At 47.8% G+C, this 24725-nt stretch overlaps 1 protein-coding gene and 1 long non-coding RNA gene across 6 annotated transcripts in view; one reads left to right on the top strand and one right to left on the bottom strand.

Annotated features, from left to right (window-relative positions):
* Window positions 1–24725, bottom strand: part of LOC111840222 (partitioning defective 3 homolog) — a 163369-nt gene that overhangs the window by 26409 nt on the left and 112235 nt on the right. For all 5 annotated transcript variants that reach the window (XM_072710866.1, XM_072710867.1, XM_072710870.1 and 2 more), the window contains 3 exons: window positions 24157–24382; window positions 14950–15057; window positions 10975–11226 (listed from right to left, as the gene is read on the bottom strand). In XM_072710866.1, the coding sequence (XP_072566967.1) occupies window positions 10975–11226; window positions 14950–15057; window positions 24157–24382 (586 nt within the window). The remainder of the gene's footprint in view (window positions 1–10974; window positions 11227–14949; window positions 15058–24156; window positions 24383–24725) is intronic.
* LOC111840194 (uncharacterized) lies at window positions 16289–23820 on the top strand. The gene is made up of 5 exons (XR_002837332.2): window positions 16289–16375; window positions 20012–20215; window positions 20948–21117; window positions 21340–21480; window positions 23392–23820. It is a non-coding gene; the product is annotated as an uncharacterized lncRNA (long non-coding RNA).

Below are 24725 nucleotides of genomic sequence, written 5' to 3'. Positions count from 1 at the left end.
CTGCCTGCTCTGGTGCTTTTGCCACTTGAACAAATGACTGAGTCCATCTCTGATGCCCTTAATAATCACAATTCATAACCAGCAACCCATGAAATGGCCCCCGAAATGAATATTTATCCACAGATTTATTCTGAATGACAATGGAAAGGTTCTAAACCCCAATAAGGAAAAATAAGGACAAAGACAGAGGAGATGCTCAACCAGACTGTGAATAGCACAAATTACATAAAATGTTGAGTTAAACTGAATGCATTCATGCCTCTTGAAATAGTCTGCATTTTGATTGGTTAAATGGAAAATGTAAGCTTTGTTTCCAACAAAGGTTAAAAACTGCTGGACACAGAGAGCTCAGTCTCGGTACATACAGCTGTAAGGCCGATTAAAATGCTGAGAGGCCGTCTGCTTATGAGGTCTGTCCGTCCTTCAAGAGGCAGTTCATCTTCGTTAGAAGTGTTTTGGGTAAACAGAATCCCCCCCACACATACACACACACCCTTACCACTCCCTTAAAAAAAAGGAATAAAGCCCCCCACCCTCACACCACGAGGATCTGAGCTCAGTCAGGTCTGGGGAAATTTGGAGTTTTGAGGATCCGAGTCTCAAGCTGAAAAGCTCACATTTGACTAATCGGCTGAGGTCCTCGGAAAGGAGCTTCTCTTGCAGATTCTCTCCAGTACAGGGGCTGGATTTATTTTCAACACCTCAGCGGCCTCTGAATAAAAGCCCAAACTCTGACCTTCACAGTCCCACTGATTTTTTTTTAACCCCTCTACTGTCTGCTAAAACAGTCTGAAAAATAATCCCAGTACTTTCTATCCAGCGGCATCCAAAAGATCTTTGAGAATTAACGTTGTGTTGGGCATGCTCATTACGGCCTTTTCTGGGTCCAGACACTCAAGCCAGACCTGATGAAATGAAAACTGAGAGCCAGTCGGAGTAGGGCCACGCCCAGCAATGCATTCATTTAGCACTTTGCACGGCGCGGGTGACCAGTGGGGAGTATGGTTCGCTTTGGACACAAATGACAGCCCATCCCTTGCACCCAGATGCAGTTTCGGACCTTCAGGGTGAACTGTAATGTTGTAGGAGGGAGAGACAGAGTTGAGAAAAATCATGAGCTCACCCCCCCCTACCACCAGCACCACCACCGAGCCCAGAGTTGCTTCATCATTTATTTACTCCATGACTGACGGCTGCAGAATACAGAATATCAAAGACGTGAGCAGCCCTGCACTGGGACGGACAGTTTCTTCACGGTGAGCAGTCACTGTAAGCAGCCTGTTAATGGCAGGGAGGCTGCTTCTCCTGTGCGATCGAGGCCAAAAATCGTGCCCCCGAGTTCACATGCTCAGCTTAAAATAGAGTGAAGTTGATATTTACATATTTATGGGAAAATCGATAGAACTCAAAACGGTGGCCGCTAGGATAGCAGGGTTCAAAATCCTGGCTGTACTCTGCAGATACGAGGCTTGCATATTCGCCCAGTGTTGCAGGGGTATCCTTCCACAGTAGAAAAACAAAGTGCTGCACAGTAAGAAATGGTGCTTTTCCACTGGCATACAGGAAATGACCTGTGCCCGAGCCGTACCACAAACAGAGACTAGTTACAGTGTGGCTCCAGCTAGCTTCGTTTTCCACTGCAAAAGTGTCGGCTCAGTTAAGGGGTTGCTGGGTTTGGAGAGCAACAGCGAAGTAAAACCGAAGAAATGCTTACTTACTGCTTATACAGTGTACATCAAGATTTGGCCTGTGCAATTATTATTATTTTCTACTGTGTGCTAATTTCCGCTACCACGTCTGTGAGAATCAGCGTGTTATGCGAGTGTCAAACGCTAGTGTTCACTTGCGTAAATCTCCATTACGAATCCATTTCATTCAGCAGTTCTACAATACTTTTCTTAAGTATGAGGTTGGAAGTTCCAAGTTACCGGGAATGCATCAACACATCTAATCCATGCGCAGGATACCGCTATCTCCTCGCATCTCGACCAATCAGATTGTGGCGACATAACCAGCCCGGTTTGATCACGCTTTTGGCCCTCGTTCCATTACGCAGGGACACGTCAGCGTGGATATGGCTCGGGTACAGCTTGCATACTTCACAAAGGAAAAGCGCCAGTTCGTGGTATGGGGCGGGTGCGGCCCGGTTCTTGGTGGCAGTGGAAAAGCGCCGTTAGACACGGAACACATTTGCAATCCCTGCTGGCTCATGAGATTTAGGCATCCCAGTCCATAACCTCAGTGTAGCCACTCTACCAAAGCGGGAAACATGAGGTGTCGGAATGGCAATAACAATGAAGGAAACAGAATTAAAGCGCTCGGGGACTAGCTGCGCACATGCAGAGCAGATGGACCCAAAGTACAATCCTGTCCTTAATAAGCACCCCATCTAATTGCAAAATGAGGATATCAGGCGGGGAATTTATGCAGGGCGCGGGCATAACTAACCTGCAATTTCTCATTTTTTTATTTGGTTGGCAATTTTCCTTAAGGCTCTTCTTCAGAAAAAGCCATAATCCTACAACGGACACCTCAGCTCCCCTGAAGTATAATACTATTAAACAGCATCAACCCGGCTTTAAAGTAGATGCACATTACATTTCGCAGATAAGGCCTTTTTGTTTCTCCTTTTTGGTTCCCTCCTTTCAGATTTACTTGGCACTTTCTGCTCTAATACCATCAAAGTCACCCCCCCCCCCCACCTCCTGAGGTGGTAAATGTAGTCAATAAATAGCTACATGCCATTAAGCCACACAGCAGTTCCGCAACACCAGCTTTGGCCTATATCTAAGAAAGGGACATACAGTATGCAGAGCTTAGCTGAGCTCTGCTGCCATCGCAGCAAGTTGAATACTAACAGGCGGAACTCGAAAAATGGGGCAGGGAAGGTGGTTAACTTCCCAGGAGCACTGAGGAACATCTCTGAGGCTTCCTCAAAAGCTGTTTAGCAAAAAAAATCATGGGGTCCTGATGTGCATACATACATACATCTCCACTGCACAGTCGATAACACAGGGATGTCATTATCTTGTCACTAACCAATAATGTAACTTTAACAAGCGACTGATGCAATTTCAGAGTTGAAGGCAGCTCTGATTACTATTTCTTGAAACCTCAGGTCTGATAATCTCCTCTACTCTCCCCTGTGGCTAATCAAAATCTATACCCCAGAGTGATCAAAATTGATGATTTTCTCATGATGGAGCATTCATGGCAGAACAGAGGACAAAGGCGCAGAAATGCATTCTGTTGTTTTCTTTAATTTCCTAAGCTACCAACAACACTGGACAATTCAGGCTTAAGCATGAAATTGCAACCAACCCATGCGGTTCGTCTACACCTTTAAATTTACACCTTAGTGGAAATGTGGAGGAATTGCCTAAAAGCCTTGTAATTTTGGTGGGTACTGAAAAACAGCTTTTCGAAATTACTAAACGCTACCCAGAAAAAAAAGCCTGCAAATACACAGCTGAAATGATCCACAGAAATAGCAGACAAATGGGAGAGGAGTCAAAATTACATCTCTTTGTTTGGCAGGGACTCTCGCTGCTTGACTAACTTCGGCTTGAACTTGAACCTCTTTTGTGAAATCGGCATGTTTGCTTCCCGCAGTTTGAGACGGCATCTGTGAGTCACATTGCTCAACAGGCCCGGCTGCTGTTGAGTCTCCGTGGGGGGACGGCGAGGCCGTCAACGGAAGCTGCAAGGCCAGCATTCACGCCTTGTCAGGCTACACACAGGTACGCACAGACCGCTTCATCCGTCTTCGGATCCTTTCGCTTGACTAGCCCTGCATTTCCGCCATTCCGATCCATGCTGGCGCACGTTTGGAACCCTGTGAAGGATGCGAGCGACCTCAGCCCTACACCTGGTCGGGGATGCAAAACCTGGACCCCACTGAGATACCACCAACACCGATCCTGAACTGCTCCAACCCCCAGACCTTGGGGCTATAAAATGCAGAAGCTCAAAGTCAACGGGAACGCTAGCGGGCAGTTGCTTTTATTTCACATGTACTGCTATAATCTCAACGGCGACAATAACATTTACTGGATAGTTGACTTCTTGTCCAAAACAGCGAAAACTGCAGCTCTTTTTACGCCGGACCTTGCGCTGGTGCTCAAACAGAGATGAAGCACCTTGCTTCAAGGGTAAAACAGCAAAGCCTTCCTGGGCCGTGAACCGGCACCAGTGAGTTTGAGCGCTTCCGCAGCTTGGACGCCAGCAGACAGGATAACGCGGGCAGGAAGGCACGCCAGCTCCGTGGAGAGCTTCTGCGAGGCGATGCGTGGGCGGAGGGGAGGTGACACAGTGACACACGGCTTTGGAAGCGACTGCTCATCCCCTGCCTCTGAGGTACAAAACACTGGATAATCATCTGACAATCTCTCCCCATTCCGCCCTTTATTCTCGTGACACTCTCTGTTCCACCACAATTTATGGTTTCGCCAAGCCCTCATCAACATTACGTTAAAGCAGCCTCTGTGGTTGTCACTTCATTATGGGCTAATGAATTACTCCTTTAGGGGACGGCTTAGTTTCTCAAAGCTCACTGCATTGGAAAAGGATTAAGACCCTATTTACTCCAGCCGAATGTGCGGAATTAATCGTGCTCTGGTGCCACCCGTTTTTTTGACTAGGCTGAATTCACGAGGGATCCCTCTTTATCTGACGAACTATGCCCATGGATCCCAGCCAAGATCCCTTTCATGAGCTGATGGATTTCATCAGGTCTCCCGGGTCTGTACCGAAGGACGCAGATTCACAAAAATTCACTGGAGATGACACACCGTGACTGAAAGTTTTTCCCGTGCGTGTTCGCCCGCGCAAAAACGCACGTCCGCCGATCCGCTTCCCACACCACGGCGACGTCACTGTGGAAATCCATTACTGGAGGAACGGATGTCAAAGGTAGCGTGGAATGATAGTGACGTCGCTTTCGTTTAGGAGATTACTGGATAAACTGGGAGTGGAGGCTGTCACATGTGCAACATCTCGGAGGAGTATGGCTTGCCAGTGTTTATTTATTTACATATATTTCACTGTTGCTTTTATTCCGAAGCAACGTACAGTTGAGAAAGCAGGGTCATACAGTCCCGCCAGTGCCCAATTTAGAGCCTTGCTTTTGGGGCCCAAAAATGCAATCACTCTGCTGACCAGGGGATTAGATCTGGCGACCTTCTGACCTGGGGATTAGAACTGGTGACCTTCCGAACAAAGGCACAGCGTCCCAACCCACTGCGCCGCACACCACCCGCAGCATGCGCGAAGCTCCATAGTAACAAGCAGCTGAATCACTTCCCCGTCAAACAGGCAACCAGTAACACTTGGGGTAAGACATGGGCTTGCAAACTGAAAGTTACCGATTCCAGTTCCTTATGTTGAACCCCTTCGGTAGTGAGCTTCTGTGAGCCTGAACTACTCCGGGGAAAATATTTATCAATATTTATGAATAAATATTTATTCATCTAAATAATTCACTCTAGTCTATGGCATTAACTAAGTGACTAAAACAGGAAGCTGACGATTAACTGGTGATTAAAGGTGGTTCCATCCCCAGGCAGGCAAAGTCCAAGTTTTTTTTTATATATATATATATATATATAAAATTTTTAAAACATTTTAATAGCTGCCAAACTCACCAGGGACCTCGGAAATACGACAAACGCTAACAGATGCCTAGAGCAAGCTAAGATGTTGCACAGTGTCACAGAAGCACTGGGGTGGATGGAGAGGGGGTGGGGGGGGGGGGGTGGATGGAGAGGGGGTGGGTGGGGGGGCTGGGAGGTTGCAGAAATAAGTATGAAGCTGAGTCTTTATTGAATTTGGCACAATGACAAGGCAAAGGAGACTAAGCGACAGCATCCTGGCCATCATATTACGACAATGCAGGGGAACAGACGACGCCGCAGTAGGTAATGAATAAAATCGAAGATAATTTGTTAGCATTAACGGTCTGCAATTAACAGAATTTAAGTAAGCCCCATTTAGATGACATATTTACTGCTTAGAGGCCGTATTGTTTTCATTGCCGTGGGCTTGATGACACGGGAGATTAAGTTTGCACTCCACCGAGATGAATGCAAGCACGCCCTTCTGATCATTAGTGTCGCAATTAATAATTATCAGGGCTAAACATAAATACATATTTATTTATTGTAATCCAGTGTCTCCTTATGAGAAAAATACAGCATAAACATCAACGCATTAACAAGAGCAGATTTCTGTAAACACTAATTGTAAATATAGCAGGGCTACACTAATAAAGAGCGGAGAGCACTCAGGATGGTAAAGCAGTCAAATCAGAGGCTCGGGGAGGGGAAGCGAGGCGATGGGGGCCAGGCTCGGTCTGTTCCTCTCTCTCCTCCGTGTCTTATGTTTCAGGCTCTCTGGGCTCCCACCCGACTGACTCTGCGGATAACACCCCCCCCCCCCCCCCGGCTAAGGAGAGACGCAGACCAGAACCCATCCAGGCAGGTAATAAGTGCCAAAGTCCCCTCATGGCAGTAATGGACACGATAGTCAATTAACTTGCTTTGCCGCGTAAACACAGTATGACCTTTTTACTGGGAGCCGGGGACAGCGTTTCGGGGCCTGCGTCGGCGGCCATCTTTCTGCGTTTACGAAATAAAAACAATGAGGCCGGCCCGGGAAGTCAATTAACCATATTTCGCTCACTTTTCTCCAAATGGAAAACGCAAGTAAATGGCCCTGAGCTGTAATAATATTGAAAAATCATGTTCTTATTTTCTGGATCCGTCTTGCAAGATTTCAAATAACGCGACGGGACGCGTTTGAGGCTCTTAGCTGAGGTAATATTAGTCAGATTGGAGCGGCTTTTCAAACCCCCGGTGGTTAAACTGAATTATAGCTAAATTAAAATGTTGATTCTGGATTTATTAAAAGCCAAAGCAATTAGAGAACAAATTCCACAATATATTTATGCAGCTGCAAGGCTGGGCTGTTTTTTCCCCCTCATGCATGTATCTATGTGTGAAAAATGATAAATCTGTTATTATAGGTCTTCTGTTATCAAAGCTCCCTTAAAACATATTTCCACGAAATGGCCCTGCAGCTCTGCTATGGCACCTCACAAAGATATGGGGAACGCTAGGAAGATGCATAAACACACACACAGACCACACACACACACAGTCTTTACACCTTATTACAATTATTATGACAGTGGTAAACAAGCTGTACAAGACACTATAACATCAAATATATATTTATTAAGATATTTATTCTGACACATGAAACAATAATGCATTTAAAGTACACGGTCATGGTGAGCCTATAGTATGAGCGTGCAGAGGCAGAGGACAGAGGCAGGGGACAGAGGCAGGGAGAGTCCGGAAGTGACACCAGCAGCAAACACGCCACATCACGTTTATTGGCATTATTTGTGTATACCTAGAATGGAATTCATGTTCTCACGTTGTCGAACATCTCTTAGTACTCAACAGCCTGCTTTGAATTCTTGCCTCGCCTGAACAAGACACCCCATTTATTTGGTCTTAATTGGATTTCTGTGAACTAAAAAAGAGAGAAGGTGAATTTCGGCGCTCCTCTGCACGCAACGCACAAAAAAAAAAAAAAAACGTTCCTCTCATTAACAAGCAGCAGTGGTGTATGGGGCTCACGGCTCCGAGGAAGTCACGCCACAGGTCTCCAGATGGCCGAGGCAAACAATACCCTTTCGAATTAGAATAATGCTAAAGTGGGGACAGAATATTACTGATCACGGCGCCTCTGAAGCAGACTGAGCGACACTGAGAGGCGACGGCCTAATCTGCGGCTATAGAGAGTGGGGGGGGGGTTTCTCTCTCTGGTGCTGCCTGAGGCAGGTGGCCTCTTTTCCAGACGTCTTGGGCCGGTCACATGGATGAGGACGGCGACAGAGCGAGGGCAAAGGCTGGGGCGGGTAAAACTCGCGACGCGTCAGTGAATTCTAGAGAAAGCTCGCGCCTCGCCTTTGACACACTGCTACGAGACCGTCTTCATCTTTGCCCCAGAATAAAAATACAGATGGGCTGAACTGAACTCAGAAAAGACTGGAAAATTCGATTAGTTCTGGAGGAAAACATACTGGAAACTCAAGAACGGCCATTTAGGTGAAAAGTGACAGGAGAGGAATATGGTAACCGGCAAAGCTCTAGACAAAGGGGAACCCTAAATGCAATAACACAGACAACGCAGAACAGTGTTTGTCCAGAAAAAAATGGGTTGCGATTTCTGGCTTCCTGCATTTCACGTCAACCACTGACTATTGTCTGACAAAGTTTCCAAAGATATTTGGGGGGGTCACATCGCTCCCCAGGCTGCTGTACTTTCCTTTGACAACAAAATCTATTTCCCTTCCAACGTTTTCTATAAGGTCCCCATTATGTCTTCAGAGGGATTTTTATATGTTCTTAACTGAGGCATAAGTCCACAGATCTTTAGAAGTCTCTTTCTTTTTTTTCGGGGGGGGGGGGGGGGGGGGTTCGTTTTTTATTCCCCAGAAGACGATACATATGTGCAAAACCACACCACAAAAGTCCTAATGGACCTGATAATGTACCACATGATTTCACAAATGAAGAACCAAATCTGACAGTCAGTACTAGGTTAAAGAAAACTTAATATAAGGAAAAACCTTATATCATTTTAGGAAAAGTGCAATAGCCTCCAAAATCCTTAGTATAAAAATTATATCATTATTAATGCACTTTATTATGGGTTTTCTTAGAATTGACAATCAATGTAAAACGATAGAAGGCAATAAGACAGTCATTATAGTTAATTAAAAATAGTAGAGAAGTAGGCTAACCATCAATAATGATAAGGCTAATTGAATAAAAGCACTGGGTTTTTCAGGCATTGTCATGCGTTCAGGAGGGCTACGTCATCGGAGATTACAATCTTCTCATCTCAGGACTCTACTCCCACCATATATGACGGGGGGGGGGGGGGAGCAGCGTGAGACATAGACGCTCACAGCCCCCACACTGCTGGTTCACTAGTATCAGGGACTGTGAGACTCCCTAGTGATGCTGCTGTTTCCCAGTGAGACAGCCCAGTGAATTATGACAGCTGCCACTAGGGGACACCGGGCCCCTCCAGCGGTGTGGGCAACCCCCAATGACATCATCCCTATCCGGCCAAGCGACGGCACCTGAAAAACACGAACGGAACTTTCCGAAGTTGAGCAAAAAAAATTAATATTTTTTTTAAATCCCACAAGGTCGATAAGAGAAAACTTGCCGTTTGGCGTCAGATATCTTCTGCATTTGCCCCTACAGCACTTTGCTGGACACGAGCGATTATGAAACACAGAAAGGTACCAGCTTCCGGAAGACTCATTTATCACCAGACCGGGTTAAATGTTCCAGGTGGACAAAGAAAAGAAAAAAAAAAAAACGCTTTGACACAACTTCCCTGACGCAGCTGTAAATACAGCAACAGCCCGCAGAAAAAGCTACCGTACGAGAAATCGCAAACCCGAAGTGTACGACCCAGCCGGCCTCCCAGTATGGACAGCCGGCATCCGATGTGGGAGCCCATTTTTACTTTTGATTTCTGAAATCAAAGCACAAAACTCCAGTCACGACTGCAGCAGATGGAACGGACGCTAATTATTTTTTAATGATGCCTGCTACAGTGAAGGCTGCTTCAACTGACCACACACAAACAAGAATAATGGAACACTCTTCACAGAAAAAAAATGTACAAGACAATAATAATAATAATAATAATAATAATAATAAATACAACGTTCTATATGACATGTCAGAATAACCCAACCATACAGTTCTGACATTTTTCTGATGAGTCCCGCGCCCTCGAAGGTTCAAATCAGAGCCTTGCTCGAACCCGCAGCCGACACACTCAGGTACAGCCTGACTTCTGGTCTCATAATCCCCTCTTATGTACCTCATGCGTGGGGTCAGGTGGCGTACAGGTGGCACTGAGCTCTCCGGACCACACGCCCCCGCTCCGGTCCCTTTCCAGGCAGGGATTAGGGGCCCCCAGCCACGCGCCTGATGCCAGGTGACCTTGACAGATCATCAGTGCCACCTCCCCCAGCCCCTGGCTCATTAGCGACAGCGGTTCCGTAATGACACAGATGGGCAGCCGAGGCGATATGCCACCCCCACAGGCAGCCATGATGGGCAGGTGGCCCCCCCACAGAGTGCTTCCAAAAAAAAAAAAAAAAAAGCGTGCTGTTGAATCCAGTTATGACTAATCGCCTTATTGTCCCTCCCCGTTAATTTGAGGCATAAACATGAAGTATTTTTCAGAAAGAGAGAAAGTTAGCATGAAGGCATGAGAAAAGTCATGCAAAGAAAGAAGAACAGCATAAGAAAAGGGAGGGGAAAGTGAAAGATGAATAAGCCCGTCTATGGACAGATCCTGCAGAGATCACTTCTGCATCTCATCCCACCAGCTCGCCAAGCACATGCAGACCTCTCAGGAAGGGGGGGGGGGTTCAGCGTAGACATCCAACAGCCGATCGCACAGGGTGGGGCAGGAATGCCATGTTCTTCGCCAACAAAAACGACCAAGACAACGGCCGTGTCAGATAATAATGAGGATCAGTGGTGTAGATTATGGAACCTATTATGGAACGAGGCCCAAATGCTGTTCTTCACATGCATGCCGGAACCCGTAGACTTGTTTGTTTGTAACTCACTCAGCAAGATGTGACAGGTTGTACTACTGCAAAAAGCAGGAAGGAGATGCAACTTGGTTACACTGTTTACCTGAATGACACAAAAATACGAGCGGTATATATTCATACTTTTCTTTTTAACCTTGTAGCAGACCCTATGCCTGTAGACACAAAAGCAGTGAACGACATCACATCCTGTGAGGATAAGAGTCCTGGACCAACCCGCTGGTTCAAGTCAGATGGGAAGCTTCTGTTGTACCACTGAATAAGTTTCACTCAAGGAGCCTTTATAAACAGAAGAATAAAGCTGAATGTTGTACCTTTCAGCAGAGGGAGGTCGACCGTTGCGCGACAGAGTGACGTGTGTGTATAGCGCCTCCAGTGGCTGCAGGTCCTCCTTCGGGGCCTGGAGCCGCCGCAGGCCGGCCTCCGGCGAGCGCTCCAGGGTTCCGTGGCCCACACTCGCTCCGTGCTCCTCCTCGGACCCGAACGCCCGGCCGGCCTCCAGGATCTCACTGTAATCTCTCTCCCGGGCCTGCTTCTCCCGGATCTCCCTGGTTTTCGCTTGGATTCTGGACAAGGCAAAAAAAAAATCGGTGCCTGAACGGTCTGTGTTCGATCAAAACTTCACACAAGAAGCAAGGAGGGCTGTGGAAACAGAGATGAGATCTACAGTCTGGTCTGGATTATGCAGCAACTCAAACCTAAGTGGTGAAAGCAACAACCCCAAACATCACTACCAGGCTAAACCACCTTATTTAGCCTATTAGCTAAGGCAAACTGCCTTCTCCTGCTGAAGACCACCACCCATTCTTGAGTCGGTCTTAAGCCAGACCTTCAGACAAGGTATTCACATCGGGAAGCACAGTACAGGGATTACTTCCAACTTGTAAGACTGCCCACCTTCGATCTATGACGAGAGCTCAAAATAGCATCAGCCACCCAACACGCAAAGGCCCTTTAGCGAGGCAAATCAGGTCGCTACACTTGGTTAACAAACCAATCACAAATCTAGTACAGGGTCAAGGAGACCCTGGAACCTATCCGAGGCAGTCTACGGCTCATTAAAACGTTCCAAACAAACGCTACATTGAATTACATCTGTTACATTATTTATCCCCTTGAGCTTCTGTTAAAAAGGAAGCAGCACGATAGTGATGTGTAATGAGTCCCTGCCTGTGCATCACAGGCCTGTTTGCACGACGGAAGAACCAAGTTCTAGGGGGCTCATACAGGAAGGTGACTTTCTCGTTAGGGTCTCTTCCATCTGTCCTGGACTTCCCAGCCGAGCCCATGGCCTGCTGCCTCGCCGGCAAGCCGAGATTTTCATGCTACAAGTTGGACAGTAAGAAGACACAGGATGCGGAGGGTCCACAGGCCAGTGCAGACTTTCCTGCTGAGGACCCCTCTATCGGTGCTTCTACAAGCAATGACATCACTTCCAGCTGTCCTGGAGAATGCCTGAGCGTATTGACAAGATAATCACACACGCAGATCAAATTCACAGTTCCGCTGTAAATCATCCAAGAGTTCCACACCATAATTTCTCCTATATGATATTTGTTTGTATTATAACAAGATTTTGAATGAATTTGATGGAGTTCAAATCTTATGCCCGGTGTCTATAAATAAATAATAATAGACGAAGGTGGTGTAATTGATCGAAAACCATTCTTTTCCATGCATTCTCTGCGCCGTTATGTGTTCTGTGTTGAGTATGAAGCTGAAAGCTTCTCATTTAAATTAAATTAAAAACAAAAAAAAACTGTAAATCATCTGCAATTGCCCCAGACTGAAGGCACCACAGTGTCTATTTGACGTTCATTGTGATGGACGACAAGGCAAATGAGAAGGAGCAGACTGAGACGGATCCTTGTGCTCCATGGAGTCCGTGTCCCTGGGGAGCTCTGAATCCCCTCGCTGCAGGGCATAGGAACCTCGCCTTTGACCGGCTGGCTTTCTGTCCACCCCTCACCAGCCATTGGTCGCGGTTAATGTGACATCATTACCAGATGAACTTCCAAGGCCTTAGGCTACCCGAGTCTAGAGCATCCTTACAGCTGTAACGGTTACTGGTCCTGACCTCCTATCTGTGGCAAGCAAAGGGAAGAGTAACTTGTAAGGGTAACTGTCTAACAAGTACATTGGATCTCACTGTATGCAGTGTAGGGGGTACTGGCAAGACCCGCCTTCTCTGCATGACTTCACAGTGGGGGTGGGTGCTAGTACCTGCAATGTACTCACTGCCATCCAGTTCCAGCTACAAAAGGTTATTTAGAGGTCAGGGATTTCCGAGCAGCGAGCCTAAAACAGCTCAGAATAATGGACACTGGAACGAGAATAACACAGCGAATCATGACTCTAGAGCTTCTTTTTTATCTCCTGGCTCAAAGGGTAGGGCAAAGGCATTTCCTTTAGCCCAGAGGGCACTTTCACAAGGACCTTCTGTGTGTAGCACAGCACTGCAAACGGGCCCCGGGGTCATGTGACCAGCTAAGATACACGTTGACAGGGGGGGGGGGATCTGTTTATTTTCAAATATCAACGTTCTCCATTTCCACTCGCGTAGATCAGCGCCGTCAGCCCTGTTTACAGTGTCAGATCTGCAGCTCTAAACAGGCTGAGAATTTCAGTTTCTCCCTGCTATCTGACAGCTGCTGACTCCTGCAGTTTTCTTGCACAAACGTTGCACAACACAGGACACCGTTACATGAATGAGCAGGGCCCCCCATACTTTGGATGACCTCTTCATATGAAACAACAGATTAGATTCCTGACTCAACAAATCAACCTATACCTAAAAACAAAGACCTTTTTTTGTTTTAAATATGAACAACTTGGGTTGTGTTTACGTGTTTTCCCTTTTCTGATGTGTAATTTTACCCAATTTAGGTCTATAGAGGTAGATAACACCCCCTTACTGCCTTATGAGAAAAAAAATAAAAATTTAATAATAAAGAGCCAGAACCTGAAGAGATTTGCAGCACATCTGATAGCAAAGGCTGTTAATTGGACAGTGTCTCTGTCCCAGAACAGCTCATCATGGTGACGCGTGACTCTCTGATTAACACCAATAATGCCTGGCTGCCAATTTAATTTTGCAGAGTGCCAGCAATTTTGGGGTTTAGGGCGCAGCTCTCACTGCGGACCAGAAAAGGATGGCACCTTATAAGTATCTGAGAGATAGCATCACTGCCCCCTGGTTGTCACAAGCCTGCAGTTACAGACAGACGAAACGTGGTACCTTCCACAGACCGGAAGGCAGCTGTAAAAGTCTACACAGGTCTATGGCTACAGCTTTGACAGGCAGGGCTTGTGATGACCAGGGCACCATAAGCAGGATTTGCGCATCTATAACGATCCAGATACCTTAAGCTTCAAGGAGGCGCGCCGGGAATCTGCAAAGCTGATGCTAACTGAACTCTGACCCCCCAACCACATGACCAAGCGTATTTGCACTCAGTGCTAATTGTCATGTGCTCACTGAAGCAATGTATCTGGGTGTATTTTTTTTAATGATCTTGCTATTTGTACCCATAACCCCTTATGGCCTTGCACTTGATCCCAGATTTGCATATGGGTATTTTACCAAAGTCAATCAAGATAATTGAAAGCTCTGGGGTGCGGTGCCCATTGGAAGCTCAGCCGTCTGGCCGCAAGCCTGGACCCTCACTCCCTCCTGCCGCCCCCCCCCCCCCCCCAGCACCCTCAGCGACCGTGCCGTGCTAATTACTAAAACGGGAAACGGTGCCGCGCATCCCAGACAGTCGGCACACTTGCGGGTTGGCTTATCATCCTCATCAGGAAGAGGGGGAGAGCACTCGAGTGTGCGAGTGTGTCGAAAGCAGACCTCATTTGCAATGCAGATGGTGCAGGCCGGGGCATGTGGAATGGAGACAAACAAATGCACCTGACACACTTAGAGGGGGGGTGGGAGCTCTAGAGGGGAGGAACCTTAGCACTACCAGCCTAGAAAAGCATCACGATGCGACTCTGTATTACAGCGACACACCCCTTTGAAGATTCCCCAACACCTGGGCTCAACAAGGACATCCCCCCGCACCACAGGAAGTGACCTCATCCTGTCTGCCGAACAGTCTGCAGTAGACTGTGAACCCAACCAAGAACAATAATACTGATAAACTTAAGGTGTGGAAGCGATCATAGCAGGAGGGGATATTGTATACCTTAATAAAAAACAATTTAAAAAATGTATTTATTCATCGAAACATAGGTGGTAAAAACATGGAGACTAGGCAACCTTTCCACGAACGCCCAGAACCCAAGACTCTCACCTCTCCTGTTCTTGCTTCATCCGCAGCATCTCCTCGTCCGATGCCGGTTGGGCCCCCTGGCGTTCCGATCTGTCTCCTGGCTTCTCGTCCTTCCGGTTCTTGCCGAATCTGCAGAAAGCCCACAAGAAGGATTGGGGACCGGATTCGGCCGCTCGGGGCACGCTCACTTCTCGAGGGGGGGCCGAGCTACCGAGGCCGCCTTCGCCTCCCCTGGACTCACCATTTACAGTACCATCACAGGGCCTCTCTTGCGTATTCATTTACAGCTTAGGACAAGTGAGTGCGATACATCCCATAATTTCCATCGGTCTGGCCAGTGCACCTGCGTTTCATCCGATTCTATTTGCAGCCTACTCCATCTCACATCCACCCCTCAGCCTGAATACAAACCAAGTTACCCAAAGTGAGCAATTCCGGGAGAGCCGATGATGCCGATTCCCGACTGGACGCATTAACCGTAGGTACGCTTCCGGGCTTCTGCGGCACTGGCAGGAAGCAGACGGAAGAACCGAAGCCCCTAGCGGGGGACTGAGATACATCCGCTGGCTAATTAATCAAGCGCCGACCCAGGTGTGGCACAGGCCTGCCGCCGGTAGTGTGGCGTGTTGTCATCCATCACCGGTCCGAGTGACAGCTCTCCGGCGCATTCCAATGCTTTCCGTTAACCGTCGGCATGGAGCCCAAAGTCTTCACTCCAAAATAATAGCATCTCAATCATGCCAGGCTTCAGGATCGATTTCTGCGGACCCAAGCAGCTACGCGTTCATTAGGCCTGTTCATGCCCCCCGTATCTGCTCATCTCTCTGGGACGTGTCAGGCGTGGGTTATGCTCCTTACGCTGGCACTGCCTTTTGCACCGCATTATCCCATCCTCAAAACAAAGACTCTTGCTAAAGATTTAAAATTGCTCGCTTGCCATGTGGAATTAGGGAGCTGGCACTTCGATGTTCGCTCTCAAAATCCGAGTCCAACAGCATTTGCCCGGCATAACCCCAGGCTGAGCACATTTGCAAAACTGACACTGAGAGCTCATTTGACAGCGTGCTGTAGAATAACACATCACACCACCCTCGTAGCCTCTCCAAATGCCAGACGGGTTTGGACTCCTGCTCCACTCTTCTGTGGCCAACACCAAACCCCTCGAGTCACGTAGCGTGCATGGGTTTTCACTGTACCTCAGCACTTAATTGCTTCATTGAAGTGATTATTTGGACGGCAAATCACCTCAGCTGGTGTGTCAGGCAGTAATTAAAAACGTGTTCCCTTACACCCGCAGAAAATGTGCTCTCAGGCATCTGCATCGGTCACCCCCCGGCTTAGTCAAAGGACCTCTGCAGAGGAACGATGTTGGCACTGCAACTGGGACAGCGTGAAGATGTCCATGACGAAGAAATGACTGAAGCATCTGAACGAGACTACAGGAGAGGTAGCCTGGTGTAGGTCTGATTAAACGTCAAGAAAGTACACCGCACTATAGAACTGTTCATTTGCAGTTTTTCTAACATTTCTGCCCTTTCAGGAGTATCCGACGTTTCCGAAGGCACCTTAAATAAAACACTCGCACTGAATAACGTCTTCAGAAAAATAAAAAATAAAGTCGGACATTTTATAATGAGCGCTGAAACCTTTATAACAATCCTCTCCAGAAAGTGCAACACATATAACAATTTTCCGAAGTGAGATTCCCAAGACGTATTTCTGTGCCGCTTTTATGCCATATATATGTATGTCTCATGCACTTTTGATTACACCTACCAGCTGAAACACACACAGGCATGACAGTTCGAGAACAATGAAACCTTTCCACAGTGCATTTGAGTACCGTAGTACTGACATGTAATTTTTACTCCTGGCTTTTTTTTTATTCATTTTTAATATCGACCGCTTCCGGTTCCCGAATTCTCCAAATTTATAAGTCTCACGTCTTCCCGTGTTCCGGCACTACTGTCGTAATTGGATAGAGGAGCAGCGTTCACCATGACTCAGTCGTATTTCTTCAATTTTCCGACCGAAATAAAACTGACCATTTTGCTACATGAAATATTTGTCCCCACAAGCCTCTGAAACGCTATAACGGAGCGCTGTGTTGCTTATGTGTGAAAAACAATATGCTTATTCAGTGAAAATGAGAGCGGGGTGTTTTTTTCTGTAGTCCGGGGGTGTGGGAGGTTAGGTTTTGGCCAAAGAATAGACGCTTTGTTTATGCAGGCTGCTTATTGCGGAAAAGCATTAGATGCACCCGTATACCAACGATTTCTATTTGTGGCGTGACGTTGTTCGTTTAAATGATTTAGCATTTGTGGAATTGTTCTGTGAACTCTAGAAACGTTTAATGGTCCAGGCATATCGTGGCGTGTTGATGTTCCAAGCAAGCAGACACAATTTCAGGTGGAGTTCCCTGCAGGGAAGTCTGAAACTCGGCTCATTCCAGTAAACATTCACCTTCCCGGAGAACGGGCCAAAATGCACTTAAGGCTTCTGCCAAGATGGGAGCATGATAGACACAGACCTCAAACCCTTAGGGTATTACACCCTGAGCAGGATTCCCAAAATGAACGCCTTTCAGAAAACATAAAATTTTATAAAATGGTTTTAAAATGTTGCTTTAGAAAATACATAATTAATTGGAGTCCATGGCCGTCAAAACATCCCATTCCCCACAGTAACATTCCTAATAAGACCAAACAGCGTGCGAATTAATTACATCACAAACGGCTTCATTTAAAAGGATTTAACAACAGGAAGCCCTGTGATTCCGGCCTTTTCGCCATTTCTAATCAAGCCGGCCAGTGTGTGTCCGCGAATTTTACCCACAGGGACGTGCCTGGAGATCCGACCCTGCGGGGCTGTGCCCGGTTTTCCCGGGACCGCCCGCGCGCTTCCGCCGACCCTGTCCACGGGCTCCCTGCTGGAAGCGTCTCTCCCCACGGACCTCGTTATCCAGGAAATTCAGCCGTCGGTCAGCGTTCCCGCGACGGCCGGAGATTAAGGTGTGCGGCAGGCGGCTCTGTGCCGGATACCGACCGCGGCGAAGTCGCCCCCGGGGGCTGTAGGCCTTCGAAAGCCTTTCTTTTTGCATGGCTGGAGATTTCCATGCAATTTACCATCCAAAGGCCCAATTATAATATAAAAAGGGGGGAAAAAATGAGCTTTCTTTCCCTGGAAATAAAGAAAAGGAAATCAAACATTCTCCTTAAGCTATGAAAAATGCACAGTACACCTGTAAAACGAAAGGACTTCAGCATATAAGTAAATACAAATTGAAACCATACAGTGAGGGTCTAGTGCATTAATACGTTCTTGACAGAAAAAAAGCTCTTCTTCTTGGCCTAGTTCTATGAATAGAGTGCTACATAAACATGACCTCTGTGATCGGTTTTATCTGAGGTATGGGGGGGGAGGGGGGGGGGAATAAAAAGCAAGGACACTACAAAACTATCTCTGACACCAATCAGCAGCCAGACAGAACGGAACGTCGAGTCGTGCTCCCATAATTCATTGCTGTGTGGAGTCGTCATTGTAGGTCCATTGATAGCATATCTACATCCCCAGAAGGTGTTCAGGCAAACGGCAGTCCGAGTGAACAGCGCTCATTTTCAGGTGTCCTACCAACCCACCTATTCCCGTTCTGCAACAGCGACAAGCCTCCACAGATCTGCCGTTCGACTAACTTCAGCTTGGGAACACTGTTAAACTAAGCAAAGGGATCTCATTCACCCCAGCTTCACCGTACATTCATCCCACACGTGCGCATGCTGGCCTGTTTTATAACGATGGCACGGAAGACATTTTTAACGTTTTACTCTTTTCTGTGAGTTTACATATATAGGCTGTCAGAAAATTGAAAAGAAAAATACAAACAGGACTGCTTTATATAAATCTTGCAATCCAATTAAAAACTAAGTTACAGAAACTTCTACGTGAGGAATGGAGGGAGTGGCTGGATTGCTTTATACCCATAAATTCACCGGTTTATCGGTTTAACAGAAAACAAAAATACTTTCAAAAGAACTTAAACTAGGACTCTGCCAGTTTACGGTTTATAAAACAAAACCCAAACATGGACTGAACCGTGGTTTAATCCAAGGTGTTTCTGAGAATCACTCTGCTGGTTCAGGATCTCAGTGTTTCGTAGCCCAGCGGTTCCGCACATGGGCGTCACAAACACACACGGTCAACCAGAGCACGGACCACAGGAAGCTCAGGAAGATGTGAGAGGAGCAAACTCCACGCTACTGCGGGGCTGGGGCTGGATTCGAACCCGCTACCCTGGAGGTGTGAGGTGAGGACGCCTCCCACTGATTGGCTGAGGCTCCCCACCTCAAACCCCCAGCTCTGCAGCTCCAGAAAGGCTCCCACATACACTCTTATCTTAATGCAATAATGAAAAACTTTTTTTTTTTTTTTAAAAATTAGCTCTTTAAGCATGACTCCCTTTAAACTCCCTGAGAACTTGGGCACAAAGGCAGTTCAGCATCTGAATGGGAAATTTTTAAAGACTTTATAAAGTCTAATGTGTAATAAAAATTTAAGAAGGGGAGTTAAAAATCGATGTCGGAGAGGAGCATGATGGGAAGGGTTCAGCGGCCGGTAACACAATACGACCGCTGAGTGTTCAGCATTAAGGATAAAGCAGCAACTGAACACATCATCAGGGCTCATCCCGTTTCTTAGAATTTTTGATAGCCAATGTACCTAATAGTCGCTACAATCGGGTTCAGCTTCATAATGACGGCCTTTCGGAATATAATCTCCAGCCAAAACCACAGTAGGTCCAGTCTCCCTGCTACAGCCAACGCAATGAGGGTCCATCAATGATACAACGCCGATGGCAGCGAGGTAGAGGCTACTAGTGGGTGTGTGCTGTACATCTATTATTCCTCAGGATAGTTTAAGTTTTATACGCACTGTACCGTCTCATTTGAATTTAAAATTCTGGGAACCACTATCAGCAGCCCCTTGAGGCAGGACATTAACATCCCCTCCATCATTAGGACAGCCCAGCAGAGACCGTTCTTCCTACACCAGCTAAGGGATCCCTAACATCTCGCACCCCATCCAGATGAGCTACTCAGCCTTCATGGCGAGCGTGATGGCCGGCTCGGTCACCGTCCGCTTCCCCTCCGGCTTGCCCCCCTCCAAGACCAGGCCGCAGTAGGAGGTTCTCCCCACCGAGAAGATCATTTGCTGTCAGCCACTGGCTATAAAAGGCCGCTTCACTGCCAGGAGCTGGAAGGATTGCTGCAGATCCCACTCAGCCCAGCAGGTACCTCTTGGCCAAACTCCCCTAGCAGAGTCCATCACCACTCAGGCTCCTCCTCTCTCCTGATGCTCTGAGGCTCCTCAACAAACTCACTTAGGCATGATACCTTCCTCCAACATTATCCTCTGCACCAGCCTTGTTTCTCCCATTTTAAGGCGTCTCCCCTCTGCACCACCCAGGTCACTCCCATTTTAAGACGTCTCCCCTCTCTGCACCAGCCTTGTTTCTCCCATTTTAAGGCATCTCCCCTCTGCACCACCCAGGTCTCTCCCATTTTAAGACGTCTCCCCTCTCTGCACCAGCCTTGTTTCTCCCATTTTAAGGCGTCTCCCCTCTCTGCACCAGCCTCGTCTCTCCTATTCTAAGGTGCCTCCTTGCCCTGCACCACCTCCCTATTCTCCCCCCACCCAGATGCACTGCTCATTTATCCCAATGCAGTGAGAATCTTGCTGAACAGCAGGATATTATCCCTTCAAGATATTTTTTGCTGCATCTTGTGCCTTGAATTCATTCCAATGACTTGTGCACTTGTAAACCTTTCACCTGACTGCCTCCATTGTGTCTTACAATAATAAAGTATATTACAGCAGTGCACAATATACAACCTACAAAGTATAATACACACTGCACTCTTTGGCACGCTTTGGCTTTTTTTTGTATATGTGCGTTCAGGTTCTACTTGCTTCTTCAGGAGCACCTGCTACACTGAGCATCTTCATCTTTTCAATTTGACAGCTCCAGTTCATCACTCCGTCGCCCCCCGCTGGCCCCTATTTGAAGGTGTGACCTATAAGGTGGCTGGCGATAGCACACACTCACACTCTATTTCCCTGGCTGTGAAATAAGCTCCCATTTGCCCTTCTCGGTCCTTCCCGGCTCCATCTCCTTCCCGGCCCGCGCCTCAGGTATGCACAAACACGCACGTAGGCAGGCATGCAGGCACACGTGTGCCCATACACACTCACACACACTCACACACACACACTCACACACACACGCACGCACACACACACACGCACCCTCACACACCGCCAGTGCAGTGATCTTCAAGCTGAGGGCTCCAGGGAGCAGAAGCCTCCCCCTTTCACTTAGGACACCCTTCCCCCCCCCCCCCCTCCCCCATCCAGGCCCTGATAAATCCAGGAGAACAAAGAGAGCTGTCCATCAGGCTGGTGTTTATCGCCTCCGTGTCTGACACAGGCAGCCTGGCCCCGGAGCTGCAGATTCTCCGCCGTCGTGCCCTTTTTCTGGAAGACGCGATTGGCTTGGTAATTAGCAGTAATTATACCTGTCAGTTATCTGAGATTTGAACACACCGGGATGCCAGAGCACCACCTGGCTGTGAGTCTCGCTGTCAGCTCTCTGCCCCGCCTGTCCCCAGGGCCTGTTAGGCTAAATTACAGAGCAGCCGGGGGAGACAACACCAGCACGCAAAGGTGATTTCGGCGCATGACATCTTCAGTGGCTTCCTTCACGTATAAACCACCATATAAGTAACTACCATGTCACACGTGCCATTGTCTCAGCTGAACGTTGCGGAATGGAGGGTGCAGCCGGCAATCCATTCCGACCGCTAATCAAAATGATTAACTGCAGCGTGTGTTTAATTATTCCAGTATTAATTGGCACCCCTCCCTCTGCATTCCCAGGAAGGTCCCTCAAGTCAGTCTTAGACAGTGGACACAAGGTGATGGAGGACAGACGAAAAAGATAAAAACAAAACACAAAAAAAATGTTGGTTTAATTACTGGACAGATTAAGAAACTGTGTAATGATTCTATGTCATTCGCACAAAGCGCAGTGTAGGGACACATCCCATCCTCCAGTGTAGAGACACATCCTATCCTCCAGTGTAGGGACACATCCTATCCTTCAGTGTAGGGATATATATCACGCCCTCCAGTATAGGAACATATCCCATCCTCCAGTGTAGGGACACACCCCATCCTCCAGTGTAGGGACATACCCCATCCTCCAGTGTAGGGACATACCCCATCCTCCAGTTTAGGGACACATCCTATCCTCCAGTGTAGGGATATATATCGCACCCTCCAGTATAGGAACATATCCCATCCTCCAGTGTAGGGACACACTCCATCCTCCAGTGTAGGGACACATCCTATCCTCCAGTGTAGGGACACATCCTATCCTCCAGTGTAGGGATATATATCGCACCCTCCAGTATAGGAACATATCCCATCCTCCAGTGTAGGGACACACTCCATCCTCCAGTGTAGGGACACATCCTATCCTCCAGTGTAGGGACACATCCTATCCTCCAGTGTAGGGATATATATCGCACCCTCCAGTATAGGAACATATCCCATCCTCCAGTGTAGAGACACACTCCATCCTCCAGTATAGGAACATATCCCATCCTCCAGTGTAGGGACACACCCCATCCTCCAGTGTAGGGACACATCCTATCCTCCAGTGTAGGGACATATATCGCACCCTCCAGTATAAGAACATATCCCATCCTCCAGTGTAGAGACACACCCCATCCTCCAGTGTAGAGACACACCCCATCCTCCAGTGTAGGGACACATCCCATCCTCCAGTGTAGGGACACATCCTATCCTCCAGTGTAGGGATATATATCGCACCCTCCAGTATAGGAACACATCCCATCCTCCAGTGTAGGGACACACCCCATCCTCCAGTGTAGGGACACACCCCATCCTCCAGTGTAGGGACACACCCCATCCTCCAGTGTAGGGACACATCCTATCCTCCAGTGTAGGGACACACCCCATCCTCCAGTGTAGGGACACACCCCATCCTCCAGTGTAGGGACACACCCCATCAGTCACACATATCAATCTGCTGGCCACAGGTTTTGAACCGATGACCTTCCAGACGTAACCTACCGAGCCACACACGGCCCCTGACAGCAAGTGTGCATAAAGAAAAGCACTTTCACTTTAATGTGGGCGGGGTTAATGTTCTTGTGGGCCAATCAAGCACATTCCCTCACTTCACCTGTGCCGTATCACTGCCCACCATCATATAACAGTGAGTTCTATCTGTTCCCTTGTCCCCGAAAGCCCAAACCCTAATACATGACCCCCCCATTCCACTGCATCTCTTTCAGAGACCAAACACCTGTTTAGGTTCCCCTGTGTTTCTCTTTGTGCTGATGCCTAAATGATTCTTCTGTTTTCGTTCCTCTGCTGCAGGCCGCAGAGAAAGCCCCCACCCCCATTGTCATCCTGCCTGGACGGCGTCTCGCAGTAACGCGAAGCTTCCGGCCCACTGCCCCCCACCGCCCAACCCAAAAACCAATTTGGCACTTCGCGAGCGCCATCAGTACATTTCCACGCGACGTGTTCTGCCAGCTCCGCCGGCCTGCCAACTGCAGTCTCAGTGGCGCCCCCTTGGAGCTGGCTCCGTGCGCAGAACAGCTGTTGACGCGGCTGTAATCTGGCTTGGGGAGCGCCTTCCTTATTGCCTAACAGCACAGTTGTTTGTACGTGTCACTCGTTTTTAAATATGCTTAAATAAGCTTAATGCATTTTGGTGGAGACAGTGTGCAGGGAATATTAATAAAGTATACACAATGGCACATATGTCCGACTTATTAAAAATAATAAGCTTTTAAGCACTGAGGTGTCAAGATCTACCCTGAAGCTGCCAAAGTTCAGGATCAAGGTTACTCATTAATATTAATACTATGGGGTGGGTTAAGCACCTCATTCAGCATGTTTCATACTCATTAGTATATTATATACGATGCACTGTTCATTACTGGGCAGCAGGTGGCGTAGTCAATAAAGAACTAGAAAAGAAGTTGCTCATCTCTGCACCCTTGGATGGGTTGACAGATTGCGTGAATGGGAATTCAACTTTTCCACCATGGTGACTGGATAAGAGTGAAGGGCGTCAGACACAGGCGGAGCAGGCATGTTGTGAACAGCGGAAACACGCCAAGGGCCGGGTCTCACCTGAACATGTCCCCCAGACCCTTCAGCACGCCCATCTTCGTCTTGCCCTTCTCGGTCTTCTTCTTCTCTTTGGCACCCTTCTCCTTCTTCTTGTCCTCCTTGAGCCGCTGGCTGCCGTTGACCTGTCTCTCCATGGGGGCCACCCCCCCAGGCGGAGGGGTGAGTTCGGCGACGGTGGACACGGATTCTCGGCCCGAGCGGGAGCTCTCCTCGGTGTCATCCTCCACTGGGGGGGGGGGGCGGTGGGGAGACAGATCGACACTTTGTCAGGTGGTTGGACTAACAGAACCACCAGAAGGAATAAGGGACGGTCAGGGGAGAGCAGAGATTGTCAGGAGAGATATTGGACCAAAGGAGGAAGGTTGTCAAAGGAGGAAGGCTGGCTGATGTGCTGCGTGCAAAATCACATCTGGCCTGAATTGCCTGAATGCATCTAACACTTCTGATAACTGATAAAATCGACTGCAGCATTCGTCTGATCATCAGAAACACTTTATCAATTACTGTATTCGGCGATGACATATTTGAAGGTTCTTCTGAGATGCATTACATCATAAGTGTGTTTAATA

Source organism: Paramormyrops kingsleyae, chromosome 4 (genome assembly GCF_048594095.1).
Source record: "Paramormyrops kingsleyae isolate MSU_618 chromosome 4, PKINGS_0.4, whole genome shotgun sequence".
Lineage (NCBI taxonomy): Eukaryota > Metazoa > Chordata > Actinopteri > Osteoglossiformes > Mormyridae > Paramormyrops > Paramormyrops kingsleyae.
This window is presented reverse-complemented; position numbering and strand designations above follow the sequence as displayed.